Source organism: Hyla sarda, chromosome 9 (assembly GCF_029499605.1).
Source record: "Hyla sarda isolate aHylSar1 chromosome 9, aHylSar1.hap1, whole genome shotgun sequence".
Taxonomy (NCBI): Eukaryota; Metazoa; Chordata; class Amphibia; order Anura; family Hylidae; genus Hyla; species Hyla sarda.
In genome coordinates this window covers 13,722,423-13,739,845 of record NC_079197.1, presented here as the reverse complement: position 1 = coordinate 13,739,845, position 17,423 = coordinate 13,722,423, and the positions used below count along the sequence as shown (strand labels likewise).

The following is a 17,423-nucleotide window of genomic DNA, read 5'->3' as shown; positions in this document are numbered from 1 at the left end:
TTTGAAAAAAAAATCCTTAAAGGGGTACTCCGCTGCTCAGCGTTTGGAACAAACTGTTCCGAACGCTGGAGCCAGGAGCTCGTGACATCATAGCCCCGCCCCCCTCATGACATCACGCCCCACCCCCTCAATGCAAGTCTATGGGAGGGGGCGTGGCGACCGCCACGCCCCCTCCCATAGACTTGCATTGAGGGGGCGGGTCATGACATCATGAGGGGGCGGACTTTGATATCACGTTCCAGTGTTCCAGTTTGTTCTAAACGCTGAGCAGTGGAGTACCCCTTTAAAGGGGTACTCCGGAAGAAAACATTTTTTTTTTTTTTTAATCAATTGGTGCCAGAAAGTTAAAAACAGATTTGTAAATTACTTCTATTTAAAAATCTTCATCCTTCCAGTACTTATTAGCTGCTGTATGCTCCACAAAAAGTCGTTTTTTGGTTTTTTTTTGGAACAGAGAGAGAGAGAGAGAGAGAGAGAGAGAGACCACAGTGCTCTCTGCTGACACCTCTGTCCAGGTCAGGAACTGTCCAGAGCAGGAGAGGTTTGCTATGGGGATTTGCTCCTACTCTGGACAGTTCCTAAAATGGACAGAGGTGTCATCAGAGAGCACTGTGGGCAGACAGAAAGGAAATTAAAAAAGAAAATAATTTCCTGTGGAGCATACAGCAGCTGATGAGTAGTGGAAGGATTAAGATTTCTAAACAGAAGTAATTTACAAATCTGTTTAACTTTCTGGCACCAGTTGAGTAAAAAAAAATGTTTTCCAGCGGAGTACCCCTTTAAGTGCATTTTTCATGGTTCCAAAATTCAGAACCATGGTGCTTTGAGGCAAATAGCCAAGTGTCAGCCTCTCCTAAGCCGTGGTGCCTATCCTGGACCAGTTATTCACACCCAGCTTAGGAGAACACTAGACGATTCTGTTCTCTGTCAATGGGAAAGGCAAGGGACAGCCAAGATGGGGGTCAAATGTGGATTTCACGTCTAGCTTGAGACCATCACAGCACAGGTATAACAGGTCGTCAGAGTGGAATGACAGAGAAGAGGGTGCAGGTCAGGGCAGCCCCCTACAATACAATTAGATTGTATTCCTTGTTAGTCAGGACTAGATGAGGTAGGTGCATGGGTGGGTTACTCAATGCAGAAAACATGCCTTGGACCCTGTTATATAAAAATGACAGGTGAATCGGACATTCATGGAGGCTTATACAACGTTGGTGCATGGGGAAGAATGTTGCAACCACTCTCTAAGAAGCTTATTTTTGCTTCATCATGTAGATGATATATTGGTGTTCTTCCTCTATTCTGCCTACGGTATATGACATTTACGGTGTAATAGGCTTTACAGGGGTACTCCGGTGGAAAACTTTTTTTTAAACCAACTGGTGCCAGAAAGTTAAACAGATTTGAAAATTACTTCAATTAAAAAAATCTTAATCCTTCCAGTACTTCTTAGCGGCTGTATACTACAGAGGAAATTCTTTTCTTTTTGGATTTCTTTTCTGTCACGAGGACGGAACTCTCTGCTGACACCTCTGTCCATGTCAGGAACTGTCCAGAGCAGGAGAAAATCTCACTAGCAAACACATGCTGCTCTGGACAGTTCTTAAAATGGACAGCAGAGGTCAGCAGAGAGATCTGTGTTCCAAAAAGAAAAGAATTTCCTCTGTAGTATACAGCTGCTACCAAGTCCTGGAAGGATTAAGAATGTTTAATAGAAGTAATTTACAAATCTGTTTAACTTTCTGGCACCAGTTAATTAAAAAAATGAATAAATAAATAAATAAATAAACGTTTCCACCGGAGCACCCCTTTAATACTTTCTACTGACCCTCGGTAGTATAAAACTGTACAGGTTACTATTGTAAAAATATTGTATTTCTGACTACTCTTCAGCTCTAAGATAAGATACTTTAAGGGTACGTTCCCACCTGGCGTATTTTGGTGCGTATTTCCAGCGTATTTGCTGCTGCGTGTTTTCTTTCCCATCAAAGTCAATGAGTAGGAAAATACGCAGCAGCAAAATACGCCATTTTATTCCAGGGACATGGAACAGGAGCACAAATAAGAGAAGTCTGTCCTTTATACTTTATAGACTAGTGTCCCGTTAGGAATAGGAATGACCTCAGTAGAGATCGCAGCTATAAGAAGTGTCTTTTGCGCTGTTGGACTTGATTTATCCATGTATTTTATGGACAGTCTATTGATTTCAAGAAGTGTGTAATACTTTCTTTCTCCTGTGGAGGTGCTGCAGGGGAAATGAACACTATCTGCATTGTATTATCTTCCTGCACAAAAAGAGGCAACAATTCTGGGCCATTAGAAAGGAGCTAGTGACCTCCTAGGAGCATATTCCTCACATAGCTGTCTACTTCTACTGTGTGTGTTAGAATGGGACTCATAATGAGCTGTAATTGCGTCCTATTTTAAGAAGGTTGAAATAATGACGAGAGGATCAGATGGTATCATTCCAATGACTACGTTATAAGACTAGGTGGAGACATACAGAAATTCCTGTATGTTCTGGGGGGAAAAGAATAGAAATTGAATTTACCCAACAAAACTCCTAGAGAGAGAGAGAAAGAGAGAATCCAGCGACAAGGAGACAAAGAAAGAGCTTATCATCAGTGACACATAACAATCCTACAAGTGGTTATTACCCGCCATGCAAAACACATGTATTCTCTCCTTTTATCTAAATCGTTGTCATGTTCTATTCTCTCAGGCTCTATCTAAGTATACATTGCATTTGGAAAGTCTTTAGGTCTTTTCACATTTTCACATTTTGTTATGTTGGGGCGACCGGACATGATGCTGCCCCCACCATGATCACTGTAGGGATGGTATTGGGCAGGTGATGGGCAGTGCCTGGTTTCTTCCAGACATGATGCTGCCCCCACCATGATCACTGTAGGGATGGTACTGGGCAGGTGATGGGCAGTACCTGGTTTCCTCCAGACATGATGCGGCTCCCACCATGATCACTGTAGGGATGGTATTGGGCAGGTGAGGGGCAGTGTATGGTTTCCCCCAGACATGATGCTGCCCCCACCATGATCACTGTAGGGATGGTATTGGGCTGGTGATGGGCAGTACCTGGTTTCCTCCAGACATGATGCTGCCCCCACCATGATCACTGTAGGGATGGTATTGGGCAGGTGATGGGCAGTACCTGGTTTCCTCCAGACATGATGCGGCCCCCACCATGATCACTGTAGGGATGGTATTGGGCAGGTGATGGACAGTACCTGGTTTCTTCCAGACATGATGTTGCCCCCACCATGATCACTGTAGGGATGGTATTGGGCAGGTGATGGGCAGTGCCTTGTTTCCTCCAGACATGATGCTGCCCCCACCATGATCACTGTAGGGATGGTATTGGGCAGGTGATGGACAGTACCTGGTTTCCTCCAGACATGATGCTGCCCCCACCATGATCACTGTAGGGATGGTATTGGGCAGGTGATGGACAGTACCTGGTTTCTTCCAGACATGATGCTGCCCCCACCATGATCACTGTAGGGATGGTACTGGGCAGGTGATGGGCAGTACCTGGTTTCCTCCAGACATGATGCGGCTCCCACCATGATCACTGTAGGGATGGTATTGGGCAGGTGATGGGCAGTACCTGGTTTCCTCCAGACATGATGCGGCCCCCACCATGATCACTGTAGGGATGGTATTGGGCAGGTGATGGACAGTACCTGGTTTCCTCCAGACATGATGCGGCCCCCACCATGATCACGGTAGAGATGGTATTGGGCAGGTGATGGACAGTACCTAGTTTCTTCCAGACATGATGCTGCCCCCACCATGATCACTGTAGGGATGGTATTGGGCAGGTGATGGGCAGTGCCTTGTTTCCTCCAGACGTGATACTGCCCCCACCATGATCACTGTAGGGATGGTACTGGGCAGGTGATGGGCAGGGCCTGGTTTCCTCCAGACATGATGCTGCCCCCACCATGATCACTGTAGAGATGGTATTGGGCAGGTGATGGTGCCTGGTTTCCCCCAGACATGATGCTGCCCCCACCATGATCACTGTAGGGATGGTATTGGGCAGGTGATGGGCAGTGCCTGGTTTCCCCCAGACATGATGCTGCCCCCACCATGATCACTGTAGGGATGGTATTGGGCAGGTGATGGGCAGTGCCTGGTTTCCTCCAGACATGATGCTGCCCCCCACCATGATCACTGTAGGGATGGTATTGGGCAGGTGATGGGCAGTGCCTGGTTTCCCCCAGACATGATGCTGCCCCCACCATGATCACTGTAGGGATGGTATTGGGCAGGTGATGGGCAGTACCTGGTTTCCTCCAGACATGATGCTGCCCCCACCATGATCACTGTAGGGATGGTATTGGGCAGGTGATGGGCAGTGCCTGTTTCCTCCAGACATGATGCTGCCCCCACCATGATCACTGTAGGGATGGTATTGGGCAGGAGATGGGCAGTGCCTGGTCTCCTCCAGACATGATGCTGCCCCCACCATGATCACTGTAGGGATGGTATTGGGCAGGTGATGGGCAGTACCTGGTTTCCTCCAGACATGATGCTGCCCCCACCATGATCACTGTAGGGATGGTATTGGGCAGGTGATGGGTAGTGCCTGGTTTCCCCCAGACATGAGGAGTTCATCACAGTATGAGAGTCTTATTTATTTTTTATTTTTTGTAAACTCTAGGCATCTATCATGTTATTATTGGGGGAGGGTTATTTCTGTAAAGCCCAGATTGTAAAGTCAGCAGTGATGGTTCTGGACCTTCTGGAAGTTTCTCTCATTTGCACACAGGATCTTTGGAGCTCTGCCAGAATGACCATTTGGGTTTTTGTTCTCCTCTCTTACCCTTCTCCCCCGATTTCTTAGTTTGGCAGTTCTAAGATTAGTCACGGTTGTTCCTTCTTCTCTCATGTAAGGATTATTGAGGCCACTGATCTCTTGGAAACTTTCAGTAAAGAAGAAATGTTTTTGTCCCTTCTCAAGATCTGTACCTCTGTACAATCCTGTCTCTGAGCTCTACAGGCAGTTCTTTCCCTCTCATGTTTTTTTCTCTGATCAACATTGTCAGCTGTGAGACCTTATATAGATAAGGCTGTGTCTCCCCATATCGTGTCCAAACAGCTGAATGTACCATAAGTGACTCCAACCGAGTGAAGAAACATCATAGAGATGATCAGGAGAGATAGGAGGAAAAACCTGATTTTTTTTTCTTTTTTTTACATCTTAGGACAAGGAGCCACATAACAAAATGTGGAAAAAGTAATAGGTTCTAAAGACTTTCTGAATGCATTGTAACAGTGCATAAAGTTTGCTTAGAGTATTCCTTAAAGGGGTACTCCCCCCTAGACATTTTATCCCTTATCCAAAGGATAGGGAATAACATGTGTGACTACAAGGGGTCCGGCTGCAGGGACACCCCACAATCTCCGGGCCGGTGCTATGGCGTTACGGTCACGGAAGCCTGGGGTTTGTCACGCCACGCCCCCTCCATTCATGTCTATAGTACTCAGCCATTACGCCTCCTCCTATAGACATGAATGGAGGGGGAGTAGTGGCTGTGTTCGCCAGTCATCCGGCACAGAGCGGAGTTCGCTCCGTGAACCGGATGACTGGTTTGTCGCTGCAGAGATCGCGGGGGTCCCCAGCGGCCGGACCCCCGCGATCAGGCATGTTATCCCCTATTCTTTGGATAGGGGATAACATGTCTAGTGATGGAGTACCCCTTTAATGTGAGCAATACACTAAACTGCATTATCACATAACAGGACACAGTATATATAGGACATGATAGGACACAGTAACATAATAGAACAAACTCATATACATAAAAAAACAGGTGTCGGAAGTGGACCCGGCCACTGATCACGTGATCGTCCAGGAGGCCTCATTCTTAAATAGTTTGTCTCTGATAAAACATTCCCTTTAGTCATAGACAGTTCCATAACTTTTCAATATAATTTATGTTTATGTCAATTTTCAAGTTTTCTCCAGTGAGTGGAGACATCATTGGTTACAACAATGTATTAGTGTATGTTAAATGTTTAAAGGGGTACTCCAGTTCTTTAATCAGGATAAGAATTAAAGGGGTACTTCAGTGGAAAACTTTTTTTTTTTTTTAATCAACTGGTGCCAGAAAGATAAACAGATTTGTGAATTACTTCTATTAAAAAATCTTAATCCTTCCAGTACTTATTAGCTGCTGAATACTACAGAGGAAATTATTTTCTTTTTGGAACACAGAGCTCTCTGCTGACATCACGACCACAGTGCTCTCTGCTGACATCTCTGTCCATTTTAAGAACTGTCCAGAGTAGGAGAAAATCCCCATAGAAAAGATATGCTGCTCTGGACAGTTCCTAAAATAAACAGAGATGTCAGCAGAGAGCACTGTGCTCGTGATGTCAGCAGAGAGTACTGTGTTCCAAAAAGAGAAGAATTTCCTATGTAGTATTCAGCAGCTAATAAGTACTGGAAGAATTAAAATTATTTTAATTGAAGCAATTTACAAATCTGTTTAACTTTTTGGCACCAGTTGATTAAAATAAAAAAAATAAAAAGTTTTTCGCCGAAGTACCCCTTTAAGGGGGAGATTTATCAAAACTCGTCTAGAGGAAAAGTTGCTGAGTTCCCCATAGCAACCAATCAGATCGCTTCTTTCATTTTCTCAGGCTGTTTCAAAAAAATTAAAGAAGCGATCTGATTGGTTGCTATGGGCAACTCAGCAACTTTTCCTCTGGACGGGTTTTGATAAATCTCCCCCTAAGTATTTGATCACTGGAGGATCCTATTGCTGAGAACCTCCCCATGATCTCCAAAATGCAGCCCCATGGGTGAACACATTGTTTTGAGCACTGGGGTTTGGCACACGCTCCATGCAATGTCTATGGTAACGCTGTAGATACGAGTACAGCACTCGTGTATTTTTGGCGCTCCATAGACATTGCATGGAGTGCGTGCCGACCTCACATCTCCATGCAAACCAAGAGCCCATGGAGATCATGGAGGTCTCATCAGTCGGATCCCCCCCTTAATCAGACATTTATCCCCTATCTATAGGATAGGGGATACGTTTTAAAGTACTGGAGTGCCCCTCTAAGTAGTGTTTCCCAATCAGGGTGCCTCCAGCTGTTGCAAAACTACAACTCCCAGCATGCCCGGACAGCCTTCGGCTGTCCGGGCATGCTGGGAGTTGTAGTTTTGCAACAGCTGGAGGCACCCTGGTTGGGAAAAACTGCCTTTTAACCTAAAGGCTATACCGTGTGACCCCCAACCTGCTGCTCTCCAGCTGTTGCAAAACTACAACACCTAGCATGCCCAGGCAGCTTTCAGCTGGGAGTTGTAGTTTTGCAACAGCTGGAGGCCCACAGGTTGGGCAAAGCCACAGGCCTCTAATATTGCATGCCGTGCTTCGAACAGGGACTGATATGAGTCAATCCAATCTGTGTGCAGCGCTACTGACTATATTGGTGCTATAGAAAAACCAGCAAATAAAATACATTGCAAACTCCAGCTAGATACCATTAGCCAATCTGCGGAAATGTAACCTTCTGTTAGCAGATACCGGCTCCGCCATCCGAAATTTGGTTAGTCAGCGAATATTCACAGATACATCCCTTTTCCCTATAGGTATCTGCCATCTTTGCAAAAGAAAAAAATTCTGAGTGAAAAAAAAAAAAAAAAGGGGAATAAAAATACTTACGAGAAGGCGAACGCCACCAGAGCGCCACTGACCACGATGAAATCTAGAATATTCCACAGATCCCGAAAATACGAGCCGGAGTGAAGGAGAAGCCCCAGGTCAATCATCTGCAAGGGGGAGAGGAACAGAGTTTACTGCAGGAAATGTAAGTATCCGCGGACTGATTTGGCGGCATTTGTTTGTATTTTGCGCCAACGATTGTACTTTGTAATAATATCACTCATTTGAGCACAAAATCTGCGGCGAAACAAAAAATAAATAATTTTATGAGACAAAATAAAAATAAAAAAATAAAAAAAATTGGGGGGGGGGGGGGCTTCCTTGTCTACACATTGCAGCTTTTCGGTAACAATGACACCTTATATTTATTCTGTAAGTCCGTACGATTCCAACGATACCCGATTTATATAGTATTTTTTTTCTTTGCTACTTTTAAAAAATTATAACTTTTTGTACAAAAAAGAATATGCTTAAAGGGGTATTCCAGGAAAAAACTTTTTTTTTTTTTTTTTTTTTTTTTTTTAGATCAACTGGCTCCGGAAAGTTAAACAGATTTGTAACTTACTTCTATTAAAAAAAATCTTAATCCGTTCAGTACTTATGAGCTGCTGAAGTTGAGTTGTTCTTTTCTGTCTAAGTGCTCTCTGATGACACGTGTCTCGGGAACTGTCCAGCATAGAAGCAAATTCCCATAGCAAACCTATTCTGCTCTGTGTAGTTCCTATGGGAATTTGCTTCTACTCTGGACAGCTCCCGAGACAAGTGTCATCAGAGAGCACTTAGACAGAAAAGAACAATTCAACTTCAGCAGCTCATAAGTACTGAAAGAATTAAGATTTTTTAATAGAAGTAATTTACAAATCTGTTTAACTTTCTGGAGCCAATTGATATATAAAAATAAGTATAAGGGGATATATAAGGCTCATTTGTTTGCACCGTGATCTGTAGTTTTTATCGGTACCATTTTTTTATTATGGAACTATTTGATCACTTTCTATTTGTATATGAAGTGACCAAAACTCAGCAAAAAAACTTACCATATTTTTCGCCGTATAAGACGCACTTTTTCTTCCCCAAAACTGGGGGGGGGGGGGGGGGGAAAGTTGGTGCCGGGACCCGCGGCTAATACAGGACATCACCGATCGCGGTGATGCCCTGTATTAACCCTTAAGACACAGCGATCAAAGCTGACCGCCGTGTCTGAAGGGAAAATAACACTAACCCGGCTGCTCAGTCAGGCTGTTCGGGACCGCCACGGTGATATCGCGGCGTCCCGAACAGCTTACAGGACACCGGGAGGGACCTTACCTGCCTCCTCGGTGTCTGCTTTGTGCCGGGATCCCCTGCATGGCCGGCGCTCTCCTTCAACGTCATCACGTCGTGATGACAGCGACGGAGAGCGTGGATCTTGGGGAAGAAGACGTCCTGAGCGTCGGGGACACCACGGGGACGCGGCGACAGCCATGGAGCGGCATCCAGGGCAGCGGTGACGGGTCCGCAGCGGCGGGGACACATGAGTATTACCTCCTATACAGTGGTCTTCAACCTGCGGACCTCCAGATGTTGCAAAACTACAACTCCCAGCATGCCCGGACAGCCGTTGGCTGTCCGGGCATGCTGGGAGTTGTAGTTTTGCAACATCTGGAGGTCTGCAGGTTGAAGATCAATGTTGGGTTCAGAATCTTTTTTTTCTAGATTTTGCACCTTTAAAATTGGGTGCGTCTTATATGCCGGTGCGTCCTATAGGACGAAATTATATATATATATATATATATATATATATATATATATATATATAAATTTATATATATATATATATATATATATATATATATATATATATATATTATATATATTTATTTATTTTTTTACGTTTAGTCCATTGACCATGTGGTTTAATTACCATTATATTTTAAAAGGTTACGCGGTGGTACCACACGTGTTTATGTTTATTTGCATCATTTTAAAGCATGGGAAAAGGGAAGTGATTCAAACTTTTATTAGGAAAGGGGTTTATCCACTTTTATAAAAAAAAAAAAGTTATAAAAATTCACATTTTATTCACAAATTTTTAGTCCCCATAGGGGTCTATTACAAGCAGTCTTTTGATGACATACACTGTATATTGTTATCGGCGCTCCGTTACTACAGACTGCTGAGGATGCCTGCCGTCTTGAAGCGCCGATTGGACAGGACGGAACAAGGTAAGGGACCTCCGCCTGTCCTCTCAGTTAACCGGGACCCCATGATTTTGCCACCGTGGTCCCGGTCAGCTTCCTGAGCTAATCGGCAATTAATTTTTCCAATTTTAGAAGACGTGATCAACTTTGACTGTGGTGTCAAAAGGGTTAATGCCAGAAATGGTCCTGATTGGCGATGTACGGTATTAGCCATAGGTCCTGGCTTCTGATAGTCCACTGGGTATGAAGCGCGATTCCTACAATGGGAAGTGGGCAGAGAGCGTATATTTACGCTCTTTATCCTCAAGGGGTTAACCATATATTTCCCTATAACTACATACATACAAATACTTAAAGGGGATTTACGGGGGGATTACATTTTTTTTTCAAATTAACTGGTGCCAGAAATATATACAGATTTGTAAAATACTTCTATATAATTTTTTTTATCCTTCCAGTACTTATCAGCTGCTGTATAATCCAGAGGGAGTTATGTAGTTCTTTCCCATCTTAACTCAGTGTTTGGAACTTCCTACACTTCCCCACTTGCAAAACATTTAGTAGAGGCTGCCATTTATTTATTGCTAATAAAAAAAAAATAAAAAAAAAATACCGTATATATATATATATATATATATATATATATATGTATTTATGTGTGTATAATATATATATATATATATATAAATATATATATACATATATATATATATATATATACTCTTTGTGAGCGCAAATGACTTTGTGAGTGCAATCTCTTTAATTATTCATGAGCCCATCAGTAATTTCACAGGAGGAAGTTGTGTAGTTCTTTCCAGTCTTACCACAGTGCTCTCTACTGCCACCTCTGTCCGCGTACTTTAAACAGTTCCTGACATGGACAGAGGTGGCAGCAGAGAGCACTGTACTCAGACTGGAAAGAACTACACAACTTCCCCTGCTGAAATTATTGACGGGCTCATGAATAATTAAAGAGATGGTCATTTGCGATCACAAAGAGTAAATATATATATATACGAGAGAATTAAAAAAATATATAATAATAATAATTATATATATATATATATATATATATATATATATATATTTATGCGTGTGTAATATTAATATATATACATATATATATATATATATATATATATATTATTTTTTTTTTATCTAAACAAAAGTAAATAAATAAATAAATAGCTGCCTCTACTAAATGTTATAGCGGCTGCCATCTTTAATTCACAAACAGAATAACACGCACACGATTACTTTACCCGATAATATTCCGTCACCGTTCTCTGCAATGTTTTGCACGTGGGGAAGTGTAGGACGTTCCAAACACTGAGTAATATTTAAAGATGATTCTGTATTTTATTTAGAAACGTGTGGAGTAATGGAGGCCGGGGAGTGTGAATGTTAAGTCAGTCATGCAGGGGGAGGATGACGGAAACATGGAGGTGGCGGTGTCACAATTCACAAAATGAATCGTAATGGTGTGTTATTATAAATATATTTTGTAACAGTGTTTCCCAACCAGGGGGCCTCCGGCTGTTGCAAAACTATAACTCCCAGCATGCCCGGAAAGCCAAAGGCTGTCCGGGCATGCTGGGAGTTGTGGTTTTGCAACAGCTTCTTACCTTGATCACCATCTCGAAGGTGAAGACCCCTGTGAAGATGTAATCCATGTATTTCAGCACCTGAAATCAGAAAAAGTGAATGGTATTAGTCACAAAGCGGACAGTGAGAAGCGGACTACAACAACCACTGTGCTCTGCTGGACATCAGGATGATTATGTATTATATTCTTGTATATAGGAGCAGTATTATAGTAGTTATATTCTTGTATATAGGAGACAGTATTATAGTAGTTATATTCTTGTATATAGGAGGAAGTATTATAGTAGTTATATTCTTGTGTATAGGAGGCAGTATTATAGTAGTTATATTCTTGTATATAGGAGCAGTATTATAGTAGATATATTCCTGTATATAGGAGCAGTATTATAGTAGTTATATTCTTGTATATGGGAGCAGTATTATAGTAGTTATATTCTTGTATATGGGAGCAGTATTATAGTAGTTATATTCTTGTATATAGGAGCAGTATTATAGTAGTTATATTCTTGTATATAGGAGGCAGTATTATAGTAGTTATATTCTTGTATATAGGAGCAGTATTAGAGTAGTTATATTCTTGTATATAGGAGCAGTATTCTAGTAGTTATATTCTTGTATATAGGAGGCAGTATTATAGTAGTTATATTCTTGTATATAGGAGCAGTATTATTGTAGTTATATTCTTGTATATAGGAGGCAGTATTATAGTAGTTATATTCTTGTATATAGGAGCAGTATTATTGTAGTTATATTCTTGTATATAGGAGCAGTATTATAGCAGTTATATTCTTGTATATAGGAGCAGTATTCTAGTAGTTATATTCTTGTATATTGGAGCAGTATTATAGTAGTTATATTCTTGTATATAGGAGGCAGTATTATAGCAGTTATATTCTTGTATATAGGAGGCAGTATTATAGTAGTTATATTCTTGTATATAGGAGCAGTATTATAGTAGTTATATTCTTGTATATTGGAGCAGTATTCTAGTAGTTATATTCTTGTATATAGGAGCAGTATTCTAGTAGTTATATTCTTGTATATAGTAACAGTATTCTAGTAGTTATATTCTTGTATATAGGAGCAGTATTATAGTAGTTATATTCTTGTATATAGGAGCAGTATTATAGTAGTTATATTCTTGTATATAGGAGCAGTATTATTGTAGTTATATTCTTGTATATAGGAGGCAGTATTATAGTAGTTATATTCTTGTATATAGGAGCAGTATTATTGTAGTTATATTCTTGTATATAGGAGCAGTATTATAGCAGTTATATTCTTGTATATAGGAGCAGTATTCTAGTAGTTATATTCTTGAATATAGGAGCAGTATTATAGTAGTTATATTCTTGTATATAGGAGCAGTATTATAGCAGTTATATTCTTGTATATAGGAGGCAGTATTATAGTAGTTATATTCTTGTATATAGGAGCAGTATTATAGTAGTTATATTCTTGTATATAGGGGCAGTATTATAGTAGTTATATTCTTGTATATAGGAGGCAGTATTATAGTAGTTATATTCTTGTATATAGGAGCAGTATTATAGTAGTTATATTCTTGTATATAGGAGCAGTATTATAGTAGTTATATTCTTGTATATAGGAGCAGTATTATAGTAGTTATATTCTTGTATATCGTAGCAGTATTATAGTAGTTATATTCTTGTATATAGGAGCAGTATTATAGTAGTTATATTCTTGTATATAGGAGAAGTATTATAGTAGTTATATTCTTGTATATAGGAGCAGTATTATAGTAGTTATATTCTTGTATATAGGAGCAGTATTATAGTAATTATATTCTTGTATATACGAGCAGTATTATAGTAGTTATATTCTTGTATATAGGAGGCAGTATTATAGTAGTTATATTCTTGTATATAGGAGCAGTATTATAGTAGTTATATTCTTATATATAGTAACAGTATTCTAGTAGTTATATTCTTGTATATAGGAGGCAGTATTCTAGTAGTTATATTCTTGTATATAGGAGCAGTATTATAGTAGTTATATTCTTGTATATAGGAGCAGTATTATAGTAGTTATATTCTTGTATATAGGAGCAGTATTATAGCAGTTATATTCTTGTATATAGGAGGCAGTATTATAGTAGTTATATTCTTGTATATAGGAGCAGTATTATTGTAGTTATATTCTTGTATATAGTAGCAGTATTATAGTAGTTATATTCTTGTATATAGTAACAGTATTCTAGTAGTTATATTCTTGTATATAGGAGGCAGTATTATAGTAGTTATATTCTTGTATATAGGAGCAGTATTCTAGTAGTTATATTCTTGTATATAGGAAGCAGTATTATAGTAATTATATTCTTGTATATAGGAGCAGTATTATAGTAGTTATATTCTTGTATATACGGGCAGTATTATAGTAGTTATATTCTTGTATATAGGAGCAGTATTATAGTAATTAGATTCTTGTATATAGGAGCAGTATTATAGTAGTTATATTCTTGTATATAGGAGCAGTATTATAGTAGTTATATTCTTGTACATGGGAGCAGTATTATAGTAGTTATATTCTTGTATATAGGGGGCAGTATTATAGTAGTTATATTCTTGTGTATTGGAGCAGTATTCTAGTAGTTATATTCTTGTATATAGGAGCAGTATTATAGTAGTTATATTCTTGTATATAGGAGCAGTATTATAGTAGTTATATTCTTGTATATAGGAGCAGTATTATAGTAGTTATATTCTTGTATATAGGAGCAGTATTATAGTAGTTATATTCTTGTATATTGGAGCAGTATTATAGTAGTTATATTCTTGTATATAGGAGCAGTATTATAGTAGTTATATTCTTGTGTATTGGATCAGTATTATAGTAGTTATATTCTTGTATATAGGAGCAGTATTATAGTAGTTATATTCTTGTATATTGGAGCAGTATTCTAGTAGTTATATACTTTCACATATAACCTCTATATATTAGCACTATATACTGTATAGTCTTGTACTTAGAGGGCAGTGTGCTCTATCCTTTAGAGGAGTACCTACATCATTACGAGGGGCATCAGCTTGAACAGGATCTTCTGCAGCCAGTGCAATGCTGCTCAGTGCAATAACCACCAGTATGACCATTTCAAAGTAGCGCATATTAACAATGTAATGACACAAGCGACGGACTCTGCCAGAATAAAAATTAAAAAATTATACAATGACATTGAGCCTAATGATCAGTTCATATAGATTACTGATAGAAATAAACAATAATCTTGTGTCATTATACTTTAGGTTATAAAGGATAGGGGATAAGATGTCTGATCACGGGGGTCCCGCTGCTGGAGACTCCCGCAATCTCTCATGCAGCACCCACCTGTCTCAGCTGCCCGAAGCGATGTCTGGAGACTCACAACCACGGGGCCGGAGTATCTTGATGTCACTACTCCGTCCCCTTGTGATGTCACGCCCCACCCCCTCAATGCAAGTCTATGGGAGGGGGCGTGACGGCCATCACGCCCCCTCCCATAGGCTTGCATTGAGGGGGATGTATGCTGTATGCTACAGAGAAAGTTGAGTTGTTCTTTTCTGTCTGACCACAGTGCTCTCTGCTGACACCTCTGTCTTTGTAAGGAACTGTCCAGAGTAGTAGCAAATCCCCATAGCAAACCTCTCCTGCTCTGGACAGTTCCTGATACAGACAGCAGTGGCAGCAGAGAGCAGTGTTGTCAGACTGGAAAGAACTACACAACTTACTCTGGAGCATACAGCAGCAGATAAGTACTAGAAGGATTGAGATTTTTTTAATAGGAGAAATTTACAAATATGTTTAACTTCCAGGCACCAGTTGATTTGGAATTTTTTTTTCCACCGGAGTACCCCTTTAGGGTACGTTCAAACATACAGGATCCTTTGATGCGCAGGATTTGTAACTGCCGATTAGAAGCCGTGCTCAGTCATTTAGTTTACATTGAAATCTGCACCAGAAAATCCTGTGAATCAAATCTGCATAAGTGTGAACATATCCTTAAGGATCCAGGACAGTGGTGTCCCTGACACTTAGGGTTCTAAAACAATGACATACTAACAAATGTGGATCTAGAAAGGTACAATACTGACACTATGGGATCTAGAACACGGACACACTGACAAAAGTGGATCTAGAACCATGACACACTGACACTTAGAAATGTAAACTGACATGAGGAGACCTAGAACAATGACGCTCTGACACTTAGGGATCTAGACAAAGTCACACTGATAATGAGGAATCTAGAACAATGGCACACTGACTTGTAGATCTAGAACAATGGCACACTGAAACAAGGGGAACTAAACATTTACAAGCTGACATTAGAGGATCTAAACAATGACACACGGACACTTGGGAATCTAGACAATGATACTATGTGATCTAGAACAGTGGCACACTGACACATGGGGATCTAGACAAAGATGCGCTGACACTGTGATCTAGAACAGTGGCACACTGACACATGGGGATCTAGACAAAGATGCGCTGACACTGTGATCTAGAACAATGGTACACTGACAGTTGGGGATCTAGAACAATGATCCACTGAAACAAGGAGATCTTGACAATGACCCAATGACACTTGTGAATCTAAAATAATGACACATGAGAATCTAGAATAACAACAAATTAACTCTTTGGGGCACAAGGACAAAATCACCCTTTGGGTCAAAGAACACTGTTAAAGGGGTACTCCACCCATAGATATCTTATCCCCTATCCAAAGGATAGGGGATAAGATGTCTGATCGCGGGGGTCCCGCCGCTGGGTACCCCCGCAATATAGCAGCCGTCACGCCCCCTCCCATATACTTGCATTGACGGGGGCGGAGTCGTGACATCACGATCTTCCATTCCCGTGGTTGGGAGCCAGACCCTCCAGCGCTTCCGGAGCAGTAACAGGTGGGTGCCGCATGCTATAATGCGGGGGTCCCCAGTGGCGGGACTCCCGCGATCCTTTGTATAGGGGATAAGATGTCTAGGGGGGTGGAGTACCCCTTTAAGAAGACACTTGAGGTCCAGTAAAAATACCAGATTAAAGGGGTACTCCGCCCCTAGACATCTTATCCCCTATCCAAAGGGGTCCCAGCTGCGGTACCCGAGACATCCAGTGCCTGGAGTGAACTTCGCTCCGTGCCGGATGAATAGCGATGCAGGGCGGAGGCTCATTAAGTCACAGTCACGCCCACTAGTGACATCATGGCCACGCCCCCTCAATGCAAGTCTATGGGTGTGGCCGTGATGTCATGAGCCTCCGACACTGCACCCGACATTCTAAACGAATGCTGGGTGCAGGAGGGAGATCGCAGGAGTCCCCAGAGTTGGGACCCCCTTTGATCAGACATCTTATCCCTTATCCTTTGGATAGGGGATAAGATGTCTAGGGGCGCAGTACCCCTTTAATACTTAATGGAGTAAAACAAACTCTGGGTTCATAGTACTTACGGATTGGTGGAACTAAAGACGAACATGGAACTGTACGGGAGAATCTGCTTTGGTCCATTTTTCGTCAGGTCATCTGCCTCCATCTCCTTTTTCTCTTCAGATTTGACCTCAAACTCTAAGTTATTTACTATAAAAGAAAACATGTCATGTCAGAAAGCGGAAGAGACTTTTTATCACTGTCTTTGGAGCTGTTTTTGTATGTAGATTTGTCTCACATTTGGCGCAGTGCTGCACCTCTAGGCTAGTTTTTGTGTCTCTTTGGTTTACACTTTTTTTAGGAAATTGTGTGCAGACCAGCTGTTACGGTTAGTTAGTCTTTTGCAGTGGTAATGAATTTAATTTAAATTTTTTTTTTTAAAGAAATCAGCTCTATTTTTCTTACCCTAGACCAGTGGTCTTCAACCTGCGGACCTCCAGATGTTGCAAAACTACAACTCCCAGCATGCCCGGACAGCCGATGGCTGTCCGGGCATGCTGGGAGTTGTAGTTTT

General features: G+C 41.0%; 1 protein-coding gene across 9 annotated transcripts in view; it reads right to left on the bottom strand.

The window, feature by feature from the left end:
* The window catches only part of CACNA1B (calcium voltage-gated channel subunit alpha1 B), a 324,413-nt gene that overhangs the window by 70,980 nt on the left and 236,010 nt on the right, over positions 1-17,423 (bottom strand). For all 9 annotated transcript variants that reach the window (XR_008847788.1, XR_008847789.1, XM_056539457.1 and 6 more), the window contains 4 exons: positions 16,933-17,059; positions 14,512-14,641; positions 11,506-11,565; positions 7,701-7,807 (listed from right to left, as the gene is read on the bottom strand). Coding sequence is in view for 7 of the 9 variants with exons in the window: in XM_056539457.1 (XP_056395432.1) it covers positions 7,701-7,807; positions 11,506-11,565; positions 14,512-14,641; positions 16,933-17,059 (424 nt within the window). In the remaining 2 variants the exon portion in view is untranslated. The remainder of the gene's footprint in view (positions 1-7,700; positions 7,808-11,505; positions 11,566-14,511; positions 14,642-16,932; positions 17,060-17,423) is intronic.